The 20,978-nt window shown below is 27.3% G+C and overlaps 1 protein-coding gene across 1 annotated transcript; it reads right to left on the bottom strand.

The window, feature by feature from the left end:
* Window positions 1-5,892: 5,892 nt before the first annotated feature.
* Window positions 5,893-20,892, bottom strand: LOC111626964 (cGMP-specific 3',5'-cyclic phosphodiesterase-like). Its single transcript, XM_023370507.1, has 18 exons — window positions 20,189-20,892; window positions 16,597-16,740; window positions 15,288-15,365; window positions 15,150-15,211; window positions 13,761-13,830; window positions 11,206-11,280; window positions 10,443-10,586; window positions 10,187-10,330; window positions 9,965-10,111; window positions 9,743-9,850; window positions 9,485-9,594; window positions 9,208-9,396; window positions 8,980-9,057; window positions 8,762-8,900; window positions 8,586-8,669; window positions 8,378-8,510; window positions 7,159-7,214; window positions 5,893-6,930 (listed from the first exon to the last, which is right to left on the bottom strand). The coding sequence occupies exons 1-18, from the start codon at window positions 20,315-20,317 to the stop codon at window positions 6,805-6,807; spliced, it is 2,016 nt and encodes a 671-aa protein (XP_023226275.1). The 5' UTR covers window positions 20,318-20,892; the 3' UTR covers window positions 5,893-6,804.
* Between the last annotated feature and the right edge of the window lie 86 nt (window positions 20,893-20,978).

The raw sequence follows: 20,978 nt of genomic DNA, 5'->3' as shown, positions 1-20,978 counted from the left end.
TTATCAACAAAGCTAGATTTTATGAGTCGTTTTTCTCATAAACATATACTTTATTATTGAACATAAAATAAAATACATTGATATTATTCAGTTTCAAAAATCTTAGTTTGAGTCTAGGAAAAAATAATACAAATTTTAATAAAAAGTAACAATTATAAATTATAATTTTTTTTTAATTTTATAAAATTATAATTTTTATTTATAGTAAAAAGACTAAGATAACTATTATGTAAACACTTCTATCTAAGCCAAAACTAATTTAGCTTTAACAACACCTTAAATATTTTTTTCAGCAATACTATAATTTATTTAAACAAATGTTTTTGACCCTTTTCATAGGTCTGCACTAGGTTTAAACAAACTTGAACATTCAAACTGATTCTATTAGAACTTTCAGTTCAAATCTTCATTAAACCAGATGCAGACCTGTGAAAAGAATTGAAAACATTTGTTTAAATAAATTGTGTGTTGCTGAAAAAAGTAATTAAGGTCAAATTCTTATGTAATTGTATTATAGAGAAATACACAAAAAAATCAATTTTTCTTTCCATTCTGACTTATGGAAGGCAGATAACTTTAGAACTCTAGAACATTATGTAAATAATGAAATAAAAGTTAAAAGTAAAAAAGTCCAAACAGCATACAGTTCAAAACTCCAATCATGGTTGGAATTTTGAACTGTATACTGATAGCTCTACTGAAGAGGCCTGTTTGGCAAAATGCATTTAGGGAATTTTTGGCATAATAAAGTGTTTTCTCTGCACTTGGGTTTGCCTTTAACTTTTTTACTTTTAACTGTTATTTTATTATTTACATAAAGTGTTAGAGTTTTAAAGTTATCTGCCCTCTATAAGTCAGAATGAAAAGAAAAATTGATTTTTCATGTAATTTTCTACAATACAATTACATAAGAATTTGATAAATAATCTGACTCCATCATTTTAAATAATTAATTTGGAGTAATTAAGGTGTTGTTCAAGCTATTGATGTTATATATATTTACATACATGATTACTTTCTCTCCAGCATTAAGCATGATAGTTAAAAAATCAATTAAAATGAAGAAAAATTAAAATGAAATATTATTTTGAATGTGTATGAATGGTTAATGAGATGTATTTGTTAAATTTGAGAGTTAAGATAGTTGTACTATTTCAACAATGTTTAGATTGTTTTTTGCTCTACAGAAAAATTTACTTTTTTAACTTAAGTTACCTTTCCATAGATTATATCACATATATATAATTTTAAATACAGTAATTTTTTTTTACAAAGAAGGATCAAAATATTTTCTAAAAATTAAAACAGAAAAAAAGTTTGTGGAATTTGTTACAACTTCTGTGTAAAATTATTAAATTATTAAATTTTGTAAAAAAGCTTCAAGTTAGATATGTTTAAAGTAATGTAAAAATAGATTATCAGTCTTATGCATTATGTATGATAACTTTATATTACTGAATTATACATATAAAACATGAGCTTACAAGAAATTGTTTTAGTGTGTTATTTTGATTAAATAATAACAGTAGTTATTTGTAATATACACAATGATGATAATCTGAAAAATCCAACCTTTTTGTAATATAATAATTGCATGTATTGCTATAAAAAGTTAAAAAAAAATTAACTCGTCTGAAAATAATTGAAAAAATGGTAAAGTAACATAATAAATAGATGTTATATGCTATTTAATTGATGAATTTTCTTTGAACTTGAACTCAAAACATAGTGAAGTTGACATAGCCAACTTCATTTACAAGTTTTTCAAGTTTACTGTAAGGTATTTTCTTAAATTTGAGTTGATATATGGGTACTCATTTTCATTAGAAATAAACTGTAGAATATTTTAGTAATCTCTTGTTTATGAACTTTTTATACAAAATGATTATCTTTTAATTGATATATAGATACTAATAGCCATCCGATTTAAATTTTATTTCTTGATTTTAACTAATCACTTGATTGATTATAAATGAAATGGTAGAACAATATATTATTTTTCATATAAGAACTCTTTAAACTTATTTATTTAATTATTTTTTATTTATTTAAGTATACTGGTTTCACCCATGATGCAAGGAATACAAACATATACAGATAATCATTACAAAAACAGTAAAACTACAATAATACTGTAATTAATGGATTATTACAGAAAAAACAGAATATACACATAAATATAATACAAATTTTACAAAACCGACAATAAATAATAAAACTCTTTAAACTTACAACTAGTAACATAGTGAAAAGTTGAAATTATTTAATGCATTTCACTTAGTTTAAAATGTTAATGACCATTAAGACAGACCAATAATTGTTTTGTTGTATATTTTATTTCAAAGAGGTTTTCACTTAAAAAGCACATATCCTTTTACTACTACTAATGATGCTACTTATAATAATTACTGATAATATCAGCTTGTAAAAGCTGATATTACTAATAATGATATAATTCTGTAAAATTCATTGTTATACTGATTTATATATATGTTAGTTTTTATAAATAATGGTTAATTCATTTGAACATCCTATATTTTATTTCATAACTATATCATTATTTTGAGCTTTTGAATACTTTTTTTAGCTTTTTTGAAATGAGCTATAACTCTGATACATGATTTATGAAATTCTTCAACATTCTCATTTTTCTCATTTACATAAGATTAGTTTTGACTCAAGCTTGTACAGTTGTCATTCAGCATCAGTTTTTTAATGTGAGTTTTAGATGCATTTTTACTAAAATTTAATTTGCGTATAATGATTCATAAGTTTAAAAGTAATATTGCATGTTTTAGCTTTATTTTTTGAATGATGATCATTAATTAAGGACAATACTCTCAAATATTGTAAATAATTTGAAATAGTAGTATATGAATTATTGACTTGTTATAAAATTTGATCTTTTTAATTTTTTACCAAATATGTCCAATTTAGTTTTTGTAATGTAACTGATTTTCACTATCATGAATAGATAATGCATTTATTTTTTGAAAATCTTAAGAGAAAATAATAAACATATAAACATTTACATTTGAGTTCAATTGATTAAGTAATTTGATTAAGTAAATCATTTCCAATATAACTAAGGAAAATAATTATGTCTTTCTTACAAAAATTCTGTCTTTATCCTCACTGATGCATATTCAGATTAAAATATGTTTGTTTTTCTCTACAGTTTAATTATTATTATGTCTTAACATAATGTACTTGAATATAATGTCTTAAAAATAATGTAACTTTGAAATAATCATAACAGATTAGCTATGTTAATTATTTATTTGTAAATGCTCCTGTGTCAATTACTGAAGTTTGTTAAAACTAGGTATAGAATTGTTAACAAAGGTATTTTATAAATATTAAAAATATTTATTCACAACAACACAAAAATAATTTATCGCATCTTCAGAAACTTTTTAAATATATATATAATCAGCTTAAATTTTGGATATAGGCAAAATTATGTAAATACCCAATGAAGAATTAAAATTGATTTATGTTCCTTATGATTCCTTAAACCTATTAAAATAAAAAGTTTTTGCATGATTTTTAATATTGCATAGTACTTGAATATAAAAATGGACATTATTGAAAAATGCCATAACATCTTGCATACAAAAATATTTATTATCTGCAATTTAGATGAAAAAGTATATTCTGTAAGCTAAAATAAATAGTATTAGATATTGAAATTATTGCAATATTTTATATATTAATATTAGTAAAAAAATGTAATTCCTTATGTTTATTTATTGCTTTGAAGAAATAATTAACAGGTAATGATTTACAAATAAAATTCTAATTAGTATTAAAGCAGATACAGTACATATTATTATATATTCGTATAATTCACTTTGTCTTCGAGGGATTATTTTAGACCTAATAATAATAAAGTGCATTTATTTTTACTATATTTTTGTATGTAAGAATTTCTAATTGACATAACTTTTACTGGGGAATATACTGTATTTTTCATCTTGTAAAGTACGCTTTTTTTGTATCAAAAATTAATCTGAAAATTAGGATGTGTCCTATAAGTTGAATGCATCTTATACTGTAAAGAATAGTTTTTCCCCAAAACATCTATGTGAAAAATATCATGCATCTAATATAATAGTGTCTCTTGTAAGGCAAAAATATGTTTATTATTTTTCTTTTATTAAGGAAAACTAAATGGAAAAGATTCACTGAACTCAATATGTAAACTATAATAAAGTCCAAACATATTACTAATCAAATCATTAATATGTTGAATTAAATTTAATTCTAAAATTATTTGATTATTAATTAATGCAAGATGATAACCTAACTTCCTACTGTATATCAAATTACTTGATAGTGTTAATTATTAATTAGCCAAAATATAATTCAAGAAAATCCAATGTTTTAATTTCATAAACTATTGTTTATGTTTATATGGTAAACTGAGCCCAAAATTATAACTTAATTAAAGGTTTAATTCTAATTATTAAATTTAATACAAGATGACAACTTAATTATCTATCTAGAATTCAAATTACTTTATATAATTACTATAATTAGCCAACTTATGGCCTAATGAATCTGGCATTATATTTTGACTGTTGTTTATGTATTCAGTAATTCTTGAACTTAGAGAAAAATCACAAAATATGAATTTTCTCTAAATTTAAGAATAAAATAACAAAAAAATATCATCCAATAATAATAATGAGAAAGATTAATTATAAAAGTCCAAATATTTAATAGATATAGTTGGCAATAGTTACAATATTTAAAAATATTAGATATCAGTAACTCATCAATAGTTATAATTAAATTTCACTAATAGTTTTATTATTCAAATTCCAATTTAGATAATCAACATTTGGAAATCAATATTAAAGTTGGTTATATCCATTTTCAACTTTTATAAATTTTTATAAACATATATTATGGTAGTTACAAAAAATATTGATTATCAGAAATATTTATGGCAGAATATTCAAATATTTATTTATTCTTATTTAAAAAATTAGTATTTATTATTGTGAAGAAAATTTCTAACATCAAAATATTATTTCCTTTTTATGATCAAAATGAATCAAACTGAAGCTTTTGTTTTTGAAAAAATATAGATGTAATATGTGCTAACTACAGTTAAATCCCACCATAAAGGAATAATTGGGGTTTAAAATTTTCAATTATTTAAAGTGTGGACTTATATTATTGCAATATTAATGAAAAAGCTGAATCTAAGTTTCTGTCATTAGCAGACTACTTATAGGCTGGTACCCCCCTTATAAAATGCAAGGAATACTATGCAACTTTGCTGCTCTTTTCTATCTTCTCAGAGCAGACTTACTGAGATCTCTGAACAATTAAGTTTGCTATTCTCCAATCTTTATTGAGTCAGAACAGATAATTTTTTTGACAGTAAAAGATTCCATTTGCAAGTTGATTTATCTATAATTATGACTGTATTAAGATTTTCTTTAAAAAAATTAACATAAAATTTCTTAATATAGCATTAAATCTGAAATATATCTTTGGTCAAGCAAAAATACTTATGTAACAAACAACACAAAAATAAAGATAGTAAATCTTAATGATAGTGTACTGTAAACAGTGGACAGCACACTCAACTGAGAACTAGAGCAATTGTTGATCACACTATATCTGAATTTATGTTAATGTATGGTGTATTATTATGTACTTTACTGTAATATATATATATTTTTCAATTTGATAATAGACAAGTTTTTAAATAAATAACATATCTGAAATTTTTCTGAATTATCTTGTTGATCTTTATAAATGACAAATATTTTTGTGAAATCTTAAATATCTATATTAAAACTGTATATAAAATGTATTAAAGAAATTTTCATGTTAATAAATTTCTAATCGAAAAAAACAATTAAAATAGGGACAAATTTATTCATAGCACTTCTTACATTAAGCATTTATTTAAAAAAAATGAGTTATAGCAAAATTATAAATAATAATCAAATTAATATAAACAACTTACTATACAATAAGTTCACATAACATAATTATTTAAACAATGTTTAGCATAATACAATATTTACAGACACAATATTTACATTGTAACTAAAATTTATGTAGGAAGTTAGAGAATAATTAATGATTTGTACAGATGATTAAAGTATTGTCTTGGTGTTATGAAAGCCCTAAGGTATATCAAATGCTTTTAAGTTATTGAACTTAAATTTGAAGAACACTAATTATGACTAAATAGAAAAATTGAATTGTTTCAAATACATTATTCTTGCCAAATACACTCAAAACTGTATTTTACAATAGAAATAAACTTTTTTTTATATTTTACTTCTATTGTAAATTCAATTTTATTCTGTTCTTTTCTTATCACTTATGAGAATTGTTTAAACTGACTAAAAATTTCTTATAAATATAAAAATATTTCCTGTATTGTGGAATGTCAGATTCCTGAGTGATTATTTTCTCAGATATGATGATAAGTATTTAAACAATTTCTACTTTTTTTTTCTTTCTTTCTTTCAAGTTCAAATTTATCCAAAGAGCATTTTTTTGAATGAAGTTGATAATCCTTGCTTCTTCATATTCAATAAATAATAAATTTTAAACATTGTTGTTAATGTTCATCAACAACATACAAAACAATGCTTCTAATAAGTAGAATTTTTAAAATATATTCACAAGGTATCACCAAGGCAAACTTTCAAAGAAATGATGAAGATGCAATCCTCTTAAAAATGAAATTTCTTCTTTGTATAATTTTATGAGAAGGTTAAAAAATAGTTCACATCTTTTATAAATAGTGGATTCAATGGTGTAAAACAATCATAGCATGTTGCAGAAACGACTATGCTTGCACTTTCCTTCCGACGATTTGGAACAGTTCCATATTAATTTATGAGATTTTATTTCATTCCGTTTATTTTCTGTGTCTATCTTTTCCTTTTGATTCTGAAAATGAAAATAAAATCTAAATTATTATTTGAATTAATTATTTCATCATATTTTTTAAATTTATAGTAGTTAATTATATTCAATTAAAATTTCTTTCCTCCTTGGCAATATTAAATTAAATAAAACTTGTTCAAAAACTTTATTATAAGATTTAAAACAGCAGTTCTTCAGATTTTGATGACAGACTTAGAGGAAAAAATTATAACGTACTCAGGAAACTTGTACCTGTGGCAGCTTGTCTCTTGAAGGACTTTGCTGTATATCTCCAAGCTTAAGTGTTCCTGTATAGAAAAAAAGTTTTTTTAATTTTTGAAATCATAATTTGATATCAATATAAGTAAAATAATATCTTATAAATTGCACTATAATAATATATAATTAAATAGCAACTTTTATATTATCTTTTTATGAAATTGACGTAAAATAGTGATGATAAAAGTTTTATTATAGTCTATATATATATACACATATATCATCAACATTATTAATAAGTTCTAAGTAAATTGTGCATAATTTTGAAATTAAACAATTTTAAATATATTAAAAATGAAGAAACTTGAAGGATAAATTTCCTTCAACTTAAATCTGTTTTATTATACTAAACATATAATAATCTATAACAGAATTCATAATATGCAAATTGATATTATTATTTTTTAACTTTTCAGTATGAATTTTTTGTCATGCATTATTCACATCATTATCAAAAATATTGCTATACTTGTAAAATGCTTTGTAAAACAAGTCAAATGATTATCCCTAATCAATAAATATGGTAGTTCCTAATATATTGCAGATCATATCAGTAATACTTTAAATATTTTCATTTTTAAACTTTTATAACAACTTGAATGCATACTTTTTAAAACAGTAGAAAAAACAAAATATTTTAATAAAATATGTAGAAAGACTAAAGTGTCTACACTTTTGCCATGTCCAATCACCAGGAATAAGTCTTCCATTGCAAAGACAACTTTTTTTTAGAGGCTAGGCCTCTAATAAAAGGTCATCTCTACAATAAAAAAAAAAAAACAGATATGTTAAAGTTAGTTATTACATTTTAAAGCCATACGTATTTTTATATCTAAAATATTTTAATATATATAATTTTGAAAGGAAAAAAACTTTAAAAAATAAAGATTTCGGTAAGTGAAATTTATTTATATTTGCTTTTGCTATTCCTAAATTTTTAAATGACAATAATAACAATTTGTCTATGATGCTGTTTTTAAATTCTATTGAATTTATACTTAATGTGCATTAAATGTATGCCATATAATCATATTTAATATATGTAGATATCTTGATTAAAATTTACATTGCTAAATATATTAAAAGAGTATTATTCATTTTATTTTCAAATTAAAATTTCTAAAATCTTATTTAATGTTCAGATATTATTTTATTTGTTTATAGTAAATTATAATTGAGATAAAATACCTACCATGTCTACAACTATGAAGTGTAGGTTCTCTCAAATGCTTTTCATATTCATCTGCTAACATTTCCCAATGTTTTTTATTTCTTTCACATCCATCCAACAATGGTTGAAGTGCTGGTTGAATAACTGTTAAAGCCTAAAGTATCAAAGTTTTTATTTAGTTGAATGCTGGAAAATATGAATTTATTTGTTTAATAAATTTAATAATTACCTTGTATACTGGGAGACATATACAATTAATGAATCCAACTTGCATCTTAGGCAATTCATCTTTTTTTTCCCTATCCATCATTGCCTGATAAGATATATGGATATGTATATTTAACAATTCTTCTAATTTTATTTTTCATCTGAGAAACTAATTATATTTATTAGATTAAAACTTACAATTGGTTTTTCCTTTAATCTTTCTTTTTCTAAATCTCCTTGTTCAAAAAATTCACTGGCTACCAGTTCTGCTACTTTTCTTTGAATTTCCCATGGTTTACAAATAGCAGATATATCACATGCAGTCATCATCATACCTCTGTTAAATGAGTCAATTTATAATTCATTTATCAATATATATATTATTAGAAGTTAAACATTTTTGAAAGATTTCTAACCTGAGGAGATCTTTATTAGCAGGTTCTAACCAATTTGTTGTACCAGTTTCAACTAATTTTCCAAATGTATCTTTCTTTCTATAAATATAAATTTAAAAATAAGTTATTTTATAATCCTAATTTCATCTTAAGGAAAATGTAATATTAATACTTTGAGTCATTAACATAAAAATTAAAAACAAAAGTCTATTATTTTGTAATAAGGTATCAAATATTTTATAAACATACTTGAAATAAAGAGCAAGATCTGTAGCAAGAATTGCAGATTCTATATAAGATATCACAGTTTTGTAATCTTCTGTAGAGAAGGATTGAAAAATGTTGTTTCCTTCACTGTTTAATATCATAATACATTGATCAAAATGATGGTGTTCCATAGTTGAGGTAGTATACAAAGTTGCTAAAGGAGATTCAATTCTGAAATAATACAATGTTTTTTAGTTTATTTCATTATTATATAATTCTATCAAAAAGTAAATCAGAAATGATGATGATAATATCTTACTTTGTCTGAAAAGAATTATTAGTGCCCCGATGATCAAGATCATGACATAGACAGGCTACTAAAAGTGCCAGCATTTCTAAATCTGACATCATCTGTTTCATATTTCCTATCTGAAAAAGTAAAAAAGAGCTTTTATTCTTTTGTGTTAGATTTAAATATGTTTAAATCCTCAAAATATTAAAGAAAAAAGAATATTCTTCTGTGATTAATATTACTATAGTTATAAATGTTTTTCTTTAGAGGAAAAATCAAACTTACTGTTAACATGGCAAACATAGTTTGTGCGACATTTAGAGCATGTCTCCAATTATGATACGTTACATTACGATAATTTTTTTTGACGCTTAACGTCCAACGACATAATATCTGTAATTACATTTTTAAATATTATTTTCACAGTTTATAATAATACATTTTTATAGATTAGTGAAGATAAATTATTGATGATAGACTATATAATAATTATTTTTTCCTATGTACCTGATATGGAATGTGAAATTTTCTAATGAGATCCAAATCCATAAACATTCTTAAAGATGCTTTACAAGTATCCTCATCTGCTAATTCAAAATCACTGAATTCAAAACTGTACAAATTGAATTTATTGGCTGAAGGAATTGGCAAATGCTATAAATAAATATAACAATATTAATTTCATACTAATATTTTAAATTATATTATTGTAAGGAAGAATTAATGTACCATTAATTTATTCATTTCTTCAACCGACGACGATGCGTGATAGGAAAGAACTTCTAACGCAACTCTTTGTTTTGCCATCAATTTTATGGCATTTTCATACATTTGTGTGTTGTGTATACCTAATCCGCAGAATATAGAAAATGCCTAAAAATAAAAAATTAAGTTTAAATCAGTTAATTATGAAAATTAAAAGTATATTGACTTAGTAATTATGTGGATACTAAGTTTAAATTTCAAGAATTATAGTAACAAGTACCTCAAATGTGCTGATATCAATTTCCGTAAAGTGTTCGCCATTCAACTTATTGACTAATTGGGCAACTCCTATGACTTTATTTTCACTATTAAATATTGGTATAGATAAAACACGACCAGAAACTTTAATATTTTCAACTCCAAACTGAAAAAAGAAAAGAAAATATTTATTAACGTTAGTTTAAAAAAAAAAAAAGAAAAATTGAACAATTTATAAATCAATTACTTAAAAATGTTAATAATAAACAATATGCTTAAGCAGGTTATCCTTATTGAATTACAAACAGTTAAGCTATTGAACTAGTGTTTATGAAGTTCATTTGAAGTGACTCTTGAACTATTCAAACATAATAAAATTAAATCTTTTCAACCTTTAAATGGGATGATGTGAATAAACAAATAACTTTGCCCGGAAAGTAACTATATCAGGAATCTAACTCAAGGTTGTCCAATATAAATTAACTATATAGTATGCCTAATATTGAAAAATTGTAAACAAATATGATCGGTATAATTGGCATATGATTTGTTTCCATCGGTTTCATAATGTTGTTCTTTGTGCTCCTGACCAAACCTATGTCCAGCTAATAAGACAGCTTTGTTCTTCGGAATCTAATTACCAATTTCTCTGAATTAAATTCTTAAACATTTATACTTAGAATTATTAGAGTACCTTATTACTATTATTATTTATTAGACGCACAATCGGAGTATTTTAGTTTAAATCGATATAATCCTTTCTCACGGAGTACATTAACACTTACTTCTTTGAAAGAGGATAGCCGTAAGATGTTTTTCATTTCATCCAATTCTTCATCGGTACCCAGCCAATTAAATGTCTGTTATCAAAAAGAAATATCTATTAATATACAATAATTTCTTTGGAACAAGTTAAATAGAAAAATTGAACAAATTAATAACTTTTCCCGTATCAAAAATTAATATGGACCACTGATTTAGAATATATTTATTATTACTAGACAAATGACATTCTTTCCTGAATTTTCAATATAATCAAACGCAAAATAGTTGAATTTGTAAAAATCAGCGACAACCATTTTCTCGTTTATTTAAAAAAGTTAAGCCTTTTCATTATTGATCAAATGAATGAATTTAATGCGTTAATTTAGTTGAGATCATATGTTATATAATGTAAGAGTAATACAATTATGATACATTTTAAATGTTAAATTAATTATTCAGTTTGTTCATAAATATATTTAATCTTTACATAAGCGAATAATATAAAAAATATAAATCTTAATACATAGATCGTATGTCTAAATCAAGAAACAAAATTCTATGATCATAAGTTTGACCCTGATAAATGAATCCAGTTTTGGATCCATGTTGAATTAACTTGATACGCTATCACGATATATTCCTCCCTCATATAGTCCTATGATTGATCAGAATAACTTCATATATATATATATATATATATATATATAAAGTTACCTAAATTAATTTCATGGAAATAAATCAGTTAGTACCATATTCATGTATCCATATATTTTTTATAATTGTTGCACCATTATTTACACTTATTATCTTTAATCTTCATTGAAGGCCAGCCAAATCAGTTACGTTTCCTGAAATTATGCGTTCAACGTAATGCCAAAGATTTTGATCTTATCCGTTAACTTCATTACGATATATCCTTAATTGCAAAATTCAGATTTACATTTGTGAAACTTTTTTTAATATTTGCTTTTTCGTAACCGTTATCGAATAGAAGGCCAAGGGTGCATTTAAAAGCCTTTCCTCTGTATTGTACCAATGACTAGGTCACAGGATTTTTGAATTAATTAAATATTAATGGAAATATTTGTTACATAATCAATTTATATATTTAAAATGCATTTCTTTCTGGCTTACTTAAAATTTCTAAAAATATTTTTAAGGAATCTAAATTATTTTATCGCTTTTGGAAATCACAATAAAATGGAAAGATAGCAAAATAGAATATAAGATTATGAATTTTCTATATACACAGTATATCTCCTTAAAATTTCACTTCCTACAGATAGGCCTACATTAGGCCTACTTTGCCTTTCGGCCTTAGTTATTACGTAATATTGCATATTTATTTTAGGCTTTACTGTACAAATTATCAGCAATGTAATATTCAGTTTTTGTATTGTCTAAATTATTATTGGTATTATCAAACAATACTTAAAATCAAATTAATTTCGCTTTATTCCTTTGATTAATCTAGGACTAAAGGATTTTTCCTGACATTTCTCAATAATGGCGAATTTGACATTCTGATTTGTAAAGATTATATGAAAAAATATTGCTTGTTTTGTATCGACGTGAAGATGTAAAGTTAATTTAATTTATTTGAAATATGGATGCTTGCAAGTGACATAACGGCTAAGTAAGCAAATCAATAGTATACTTGGTTTTGTATGAAATGAACTACTGTATATCATTGATTTGCGTACTAAGCCGCAATATACATATTTATACACTGTTTATTAGAAAAAAACTAGCCATCGACATTTGTTTAAGCATTAAAACGTTATAAACAAATTTAAATTTCATTTTATTCTTTTCGTACGAAAACGCAATGGCAATAATTTTATAGGAATTAGCAATATTAATTCTTATTCTCACCAGATGGAGACACGATTGCATTTAAGAATGAGGACATTCCCCTTTTAGGTGTATTCACGCAAATATTCGATTTTCGAAGAATGATTTATTGCCTGTCACGAACCAAACGTGTCAATCGATATGAATCGTAAGAATTCGATCGTATTTCTTTTTTGTTATTTTGCAGAATCATAATGATTAAAAAGGAAGAATTTTGTTAAATATCTGAAATCAAATATTTTGAATCTTATTGTAAAGAATATTTGTTCGTAAACAAAATATTAGTTTTGCTTATCGCTATGAAGAAAACAGGAAGAACATATTTATAAACCTGACAATGTTATTAACGCATATTTGACACCTTTTAGAAAAACATGTCAAATTATTTTAAAAATGTGCGTTATTCTTCACTCGTGCTACTAATTATGAAATTATTTTCATAAAAAATTATGTTAAATTAACGAAAAAAATTATTTTAGCCCATTTCAAACACGTACTTTTTTAATTTTCTTCAGTTAATCAAATATATATATATATGGGGAAATTAAAATAAAATGGTTGAAATATCGACAGCTGTTTTCCTGTTAGTCGAGTTCTGGCAATTCGAACGAGTTTCTTTCGTCCCAATCGAAAGAAAATATTTAGGGAAAAGGTTAAAGAGGATAACACGATTTTTAAAATGGCATTTATAAAAAATAATAAATAGAAAAAGTCGCCTTACCTGTCCTGTCGCAACGACGTGACGAGCAAAATGAACATGAATCATTTCCTGCCCTGCCAATTCCATCAGACTGAAAAGGAAAATTATTCATTTATATACTACGAAAAACAAAGAATTATTTAGTGGAGCAAAGAAAATGATTCGCTCGAATAAATTCGACACTATATAGAAAGAGGTTACGAGAAGTTAAATTCAATTAAGAATTTAATGGTAATATATTAAGAATTAAAAATATATGACCTTCCGAATTAAAGTCATTGCACTCGATAGTGTTTTAGAAGGAATCTAAATACAAATTCGGGTGTTAAGAAGAATAAAAAATCGAATTTAATTACGGATGAAGAGGATTTGCATTGATAAATTGGGCGGAGAAGGAAAAATAGTTATTTATTATCCGGTGAAGCGGAGATGGGCGAGGATAGCAGCCGGAGATAAATCCAGTGATGGAGTACGTCAGGACATTCCCACGAAAGGGGGAATGAACAATGAAGGAGACGGCGTCGGACAGGTCGGCGCTCTCTCGTTACTTTACTTCTGACAGACTTAAGGGTGTCGCGTTACGGGCTTTAATTAAGCGGTCGGGTCAACCTCATCGTCGAGTTACGATCGAGACAAACCGAGTGAGGTTGTCCAACTCTTTCATCGATTAGCCCACTTCACGGCATCTTGTAGTTGGTAGACCAGCACTTGTAGCGGGTGACCCTTGCATACTTCTGCTCATCTACCCCAACAAGGTTGTTCATTCAATACTCAGATTTACGCGCGAATATGTTTTCGACCCTTGACCTCCATTTATTTTTGCAGATATGTGTTTTGCTATTTCTCTTGTATTCTATATAAACAGCCTTGACTTTCCGGTTAACGAGCAAAATATTAGGATAAAAACGGGGACACCCGACGTCACTAGGCAGAGAAGAAAGTTTTAATTGTGCGGAACTTAAAGAAATCTTTTTCAAGGCGTGCGTCATTAGAAGGGTTTTTTTTATTGGGTGGCGCCCGGTGACGTCAGGCAGCGGGGCAAGGGAGACTCGAAACAGAAATCAAACAGTTCGACATGCTTTCTTTTTAAAACTTCGAGTAGATTTTATAGAATGCACAATAGCGATCGAATTACTTCGGATCGTGAGAATTTGCTTCCCCTTCCATGTCTTCCCCCTTTTCCCCGCCACTAACTACCTCTAAGGTGCCCGTTAAACTGCTACTTTCGGGACAATGTACGACCTCTGCCATTAACAGGGATGCTCGACCTGCAGTCTGCTCGAATGTCTCCACCAGAGAATTACCTCGGGCTGCAGAACCTCATTCAAAAACTGAGTTTATTTCCCAACATTAGTTACATAAAACGTCGTGTAAGTGAGGTCATTATATTAACAGAATTGTTTAGCTCACCTGGGACGCCGAATCTCTTCTTCGTCTCTTCTCAATTCAAATATCGTAGTGAAAATAACATCCTGCAGAAGAAACAATTCATTTAAAATTCAGTTTACAAATATTAAAATAAAGCCAAATAAATTATATATATTATACCTCTGGCCTAGAAAATTTCCTGGGTTTAAAAATTGGAGATATTTTCCCGATTTCTAATTGTTCTCTGTGATAAGTCAACTGAAATTTTATAAAAAAAAGAAAACATAAATATATTAATAGCAAGTTTATCCTTCCATTAAATGGTAGTAAATATTGCACTTTATCGTTAGTTTTATCCACGCCCGAGAGAACATTGCTCTCAAGTCGTAGGTAACAGCGAAGTGTGGGCATAAAGATGTAAAAAATTCACTTCGCATCTGCGCCTATAACGAAAAGGGGATTAGAAAAATCCCTTCTGTCGCCATTACGACTCTAATATTTGAAAGCTGTCGTCAATAAGCATCAATGGAGTATTATTTTCGACTTGTAGCAGATCAAAATAATAGCGATAAACTTTATGGGTGTTCCAGAAAAAGAATTAAGATGCCATTCAATTAAATAAAACCTGTTTTGTCTAATTCTTAGAATTGCTATCAGTCGATAACATTTTGAAAACTTTAATCGGAAAGATCTCTAAATGATGAATCGACTCGACGAATGATAGACACGATCTTTTCATAATAAACATTGGTTTCCCGTTAAGCTGTGTAAAGAGTTAGGTAACACGCTCTTGACAGCTTAACATTCATATACACAAGTGTAAAATAATCAAAGATTATACAGTACTATTTTTTAAAGCTAAGGAAGAGAATTCGAATATTTTAGTTTAATATTGAATAAATTGATAAATGTAATATAATATATTCACAGTTTTAACGCGGGCAACGAGTTAGAACTTAAAATTCTTCACACTTCAGGGGAGTAAATACTCGATATAGTTTAAATTTCGGATAAAAAGATCTCCCAACTAATTATAAATTCTACGATAGTCTTAGATTGGTAAACGCTTAAGGTACGGCCACTTAAGGGTGGTGTGAATTGAAGAAAGTCATTGGTTCTAAACAAAATCGAGAAGCCCGATTCATTAACAAGGTCTTTTAAAAAGTCATTGTTAGTAAACTTCACATAAGTGACCGCATTTTCAGTCAAGTACTGTGACATAATCCGTAGTATTGTTTGGGTTTACATAAATTTGTGTGTAGTATTTAGGCGGACGTGCCGTTCACAACGTACTGTAACCCAACCTCCAAATGTCCACAATGGCGATTCGATAACTATCTGTAAACAAGTGAATTGGCTGTTTTCGGGATAACGAACGATACGAAAACGTTCCAATTACTCTAGTAACCACGTGCAATATTTATTTTATTTTTTAAAATCAACATAATGTTATTTAACGTGTTTTAAAATCAATAACAACATTAATTACCGCATCTTTTTGTTCCGTATCCACTAAGTAGACTCGGCATTTTTCACATTGCAGAAGTCCCTGAGCTTTCGACATGATTTTATTGATGAGTCTATCTAAAGATGAGGTCTCTTCGAATATGGACTGGGCCAGGCTCAATAATAACTGAAAAAGATAAATATATTTATATTAAACATTCTGTATAAAGTGTATTAGTCTATCTGAACATGTAAGAGAGTCTTTATCAATAAAAGAGTAATATTTTTTGTAAACCGGAATTTAGTTGTTAGCGATATTAAAATTACTTTCTTGTAAAAGCCATATTAATTTGCGTAAGTGCATCTTAAAAAAATGTCAATGGTGCAATAAATTATTTATCAATAAACTCCTGCCGAATAGTTTCAATGAATCTTATCGTAAAGTAGCAGTGAAAAGTGAATTCTGATGTTTATTTTAAGACTCGATGGAAGCTTTCCATCAGAAGCTGCACTTAAAATGTTCTTTTCCACCCTCGCTTCCCGTGGAGAATCCTAATCGAAACAAGCTAAGTGATTTACAAGAAAAAAAAAATATTCGATGAAACATGAAGTGGATTATAAATTGTTCGCGTCTTTCTACAGAATGGAGGTTTCATCAGCTGGAAGAAGGCATCCAGAGCACGCAAAATAAACAATCATCTCCGCTATCCAGATATGATCATCTGACAATGGTGGCGACTCACTCGGCACGGATGGCGCCGAATGCATGAATTAGTAGCTTGTTTTAGAATAGATGGACGGTTTTTTCTACCCTTTTCATCCACACCAATTATTAAGTCTCCTGGAACAATAGAATCTTTTAAAGCAAGACAATGAGAGCGGCGTGGGAACACATTCATTTAATGGCTGCAAGTTAAACAGAGCAATTTGTTAAATTATGCTTTCGTCCCCGCCAAACTTGTAAGCGCGATTGCATCAGGTTTATAAGTTCTGAATGTTACAAAATCGAATTTATTCAAATGCATAATTCTTCTATCTAAAATAATTCAAGTCGAATAAACGAGTTATTGCAAATAATTTGGAAATTAAAATTATTTCAACTCGATAAATAATTTAAATTATATAAAATCTATTTTATTAACGGTGATAAACGAAACACGGAGATTAAAAAAAAGATTAGAATTTCATCACTAGATAATTACAGAAATATATAAATGAGATCGTGTATTGTGCTTAAAGGAAACATAAACAGAACTGGCCATGATACATAGCGATATGGTTTTTGAACCCGAAAGAAAAAAAATTGCAACAGTCAGTCGACTAGATCGAGTTAAAGCCGGTTACTATAAACAAAGAAGCGTTTCAATTATGGAAATTAACGTGGCGATCAAAGTTGTAACTAAAATTAATAAGGATGATGAATGGCTCATCTTTATTCTCTACAGCTATTTATAAATCAGAAAAAAAAGCGAATGGTTCATTTAATACTGGAAGAAAAAGAAGTTGCTCTTGTTGCTCCGGTTTGCTAGGAGAGATCCATCGTTTCGTTTGACAGTATTCATTTCGGACGTGTCGTATTGCGTTTATCGAGTCGCCCAAATGTCGTCTACCACAACAAACGGTCATTTTTATTAATTTTCTTAGCGCCGCACGGACTGGAGCCATTTGCGCTTCATTGAAATGCTAGCTACAGTTACCCCCATGGGCTAGATAAAAGTTGAATAATGGTGTTTGAGAGCGCATCGCAACAATCGAGGAATTGAAAAAAAAAGAAAGAAAACAAGCTTAATTATATCCACGCTAATTTTTTTTTTGCACAAACACCAATGGAGTAAAGCTATTAAAAACTGTGGCATAGGAGATTGGCATACGCCTTTCGCGCGGGTGAACCTTATACACAAAGACTTTATCCATTGTGCAGAGATTTAAATTGTTATGAAAGTACGAAATTGCAAATCGTTCAGAGATGAAAATTTGAATTTATATACAGAGATATAAATCATAAATATATTCTAATCCTACCTGCTCAAATCTCATGACTGATTCGGTTCCATCTCTGTTACGGTGTGATCGAGAACCACCGAAGTAACGGACTTTAGAACGTGATGGCGCCCCGACACGCGGTATGTGCGTAAGTAGGTGCTTATGTCCACAGTTCCGGAACTGCGTCCTCCAAATAGCTATAAGTAGGGACGGAAACGGTTGCGATGAGTGAGTGAATGGAGGGTCCTGTTCGTAGATGATGGTCTGCTACCGTATACGGGTGGGGTGGAGCCACTTCACAACTATACTACTACTAGAAAGAAAATTCTTCCGAGTAATTGGAGGATAACGCTTTCTATCCAAGATAAATAGCATCACGTATCAACATCTTTAACTCGTAACGCTCTTTATAACGAACACTGAATACAAGTGCAGAAGGGGTTAATATTTTATCCTCGCTACATAAACCTTTCTTCTTTCCAAATGATAACAATTATCTAAAATATTCTTATTGCATATACAGTTTACATTCGTCAGATTATAATCGTTAAAAGGCACAATTAAAAAAATCTAACAAAAGACGAGCAAAGACCCAGAATGAATAATAAAATTGCACAAAGAATATGAACAGATTTGCTATTTTTAGAAATATTTTTCTATTCTTCTCGCTCTTTGTTTAGACTAAAATTTTTTGTTTATTTCTCTCATTATTAAGCAAGTTTAATATATTTATTAATAAAATTTCTTGCTGAATCACTTAAAATATTTGCATTTTTTTTTCTTCGAAAATATCAATTTACATATAATTAAGAACATTTTCAACAATGATATTTATGAATAATATATATATTTTTGTTTACATAACTATATAATGACGTTATATTTATGCATCATATTGTATATCTTAAATTATAATATGAAAACAACAAAAACATTAAAAATTTAATGATAAGAATTAGACGATTTCGTAAATGATTTAGCCATTTAAAAATAATAAATTTATAAAAAAGTTAAAGAATTTTCCATTAATAAAAGGATGATTAATCAATTATGCAAAAGTTTAATTTTAATTTTATGTTACGAGTTTTCTTCAACTTAAAAAACAGCGAAAAAAGAAAGAAAAAATGCATTTTGATAAAGAATGAGACCTACTTAAATTATATAGAAACGTAATAAAGTTTTGCAAAATGTTTTACGAGCGTTATTTTTTTCGTTTGCGAAACAAGAATGACACATTTAGACTTATTTATGTTAATTATTACCCTATCGAAATCGTTAAAAATCGAACGGTTTTTATAAGAAATAACTCTAATTGTTGTAGCGATGCTCGATGCCATCAATTAACTTAAGAATTTAACGAATGACGAATTAGGCAGGAAGAACATATGGGACTACAGTCATTAATGACGTCAGCTATTTAGAAAAAGATAATGCAGCACGTGCTGGAAATGACATCATTCAAAAAATCACAATCCTCTCCGTTTATGGACGATTTTTCAATATACAAGTAAATAATTTATTGCAAAATTTTAAATTTTATTCCGCAGCGCGCTTGTTCTCGATTTTTGTTTGTTTGATTTATTTTTTTACATCAAATTAACCGTTTATCCTATATTAAAGTATTAATTAATTAGGCTAAAGCATTAACTTACCTGGTTCCTCTTATATTCTTGTACGGACATTTCGAAAAGTTGTGCATTTTGGATACCAATCCCGCAGAAAGTCAGATATTTTCTGAATACCTTGACAGGGATAAAGAAAAGAAGAATCGTTAATGACATAATTAGAAAGGAAAACAAAAATTCCAAACAGGAAACCCGGAAGTGATTCAATGTAAAGGTTTAAAAAAAATAAAAGGCCGAAGAATTAGTCATAAATTCTAAACGAAAAAGCCAGGTCATTTTACGACGATGGTCACGTCACTGTCATCTTTATCAATAAATCCGTTAATGCGAGAATAAAGATCTTTCCTAATCAACTTTGACGCCATATCAAAAATTGCTGAATCGCTCGTCGCTGTTCACTCATTATTCACGTTCCCTCTGTTTGATGAGATAAAATGATGCAATATTTATGCACAAGTTCAAGAACACGCTCATGCCGCTTCTTAACAGAATAACGACATTTAATTCGATTAATGCATTTTTCGGGCCAAAAATATTAAAATTTGAACTAATTAAATCGGTTGTAATTAAATGTAACAGTTTAGTAAATTCATTTTTTCAGTTAATTTAAATTATGAAATGAGCATTATGCATCAACGGACGAAGCTAAAGGTTAGACTTTGCCACTATATGTCGAATACAATTTTACTTAAACCATACAACTTGCTATTTTTGTTTTAAAAAGTTTTAGATTTTCATCACAAATTTCCTTTAGCTAATAATTTAATTATAAGNTTGATTAAAATTTACATTGCTAAATATATTAAAAGAGTATTAT

This window comes from Centruroides sculpturatus, unplaced genomic scaffold (assembly GCF_000671375.1).
Source record: "Centruroides sculpturatus isolate CEXI.00-Female unplaced genomic scaffold, Cexi_2.0 scaffold454, whole genome shotgun sequence".
Lineage (NCBI taxonomy): Eukaryota > Metazoa > Arthropoda > Arachnida > Scorpiones > Buthidae > Centruroides > Centruroides sculpturatus.
The sequence above is the reverse complement of the archived record's forward strand: the minus strand, read 5'-3'. Positions and strand labels throughout refer to the sequence as shown.

What these genes read in the sequence shown, in the direction of transcription:
- LOC111626964 (XM_023370507.1), bottom strand. Translation starts at nt 20,317, where the DNA reads ATGTCATTAACGATTCTTCTTTTCTTTATCCCTGTCAAGGTATTCAGA. An exon ending in ATACGGAACAAAAAGATGCG is followed by an intron (nt 15,366 to 16,596) that starts GTAATTAATGTT and finishes ATAAAATTTCAG; the next exon opens with TTGACTTATCACAGAGAACA. An exon ending in TTGATATCAGCACATTTGAG is followed by an intron (nt 10,331 to 10,442) that starts GTACTTGTTACT and finishes TTTTATTTTTAG; the next exon opens with GCATTTTCTATATTCTGCGG.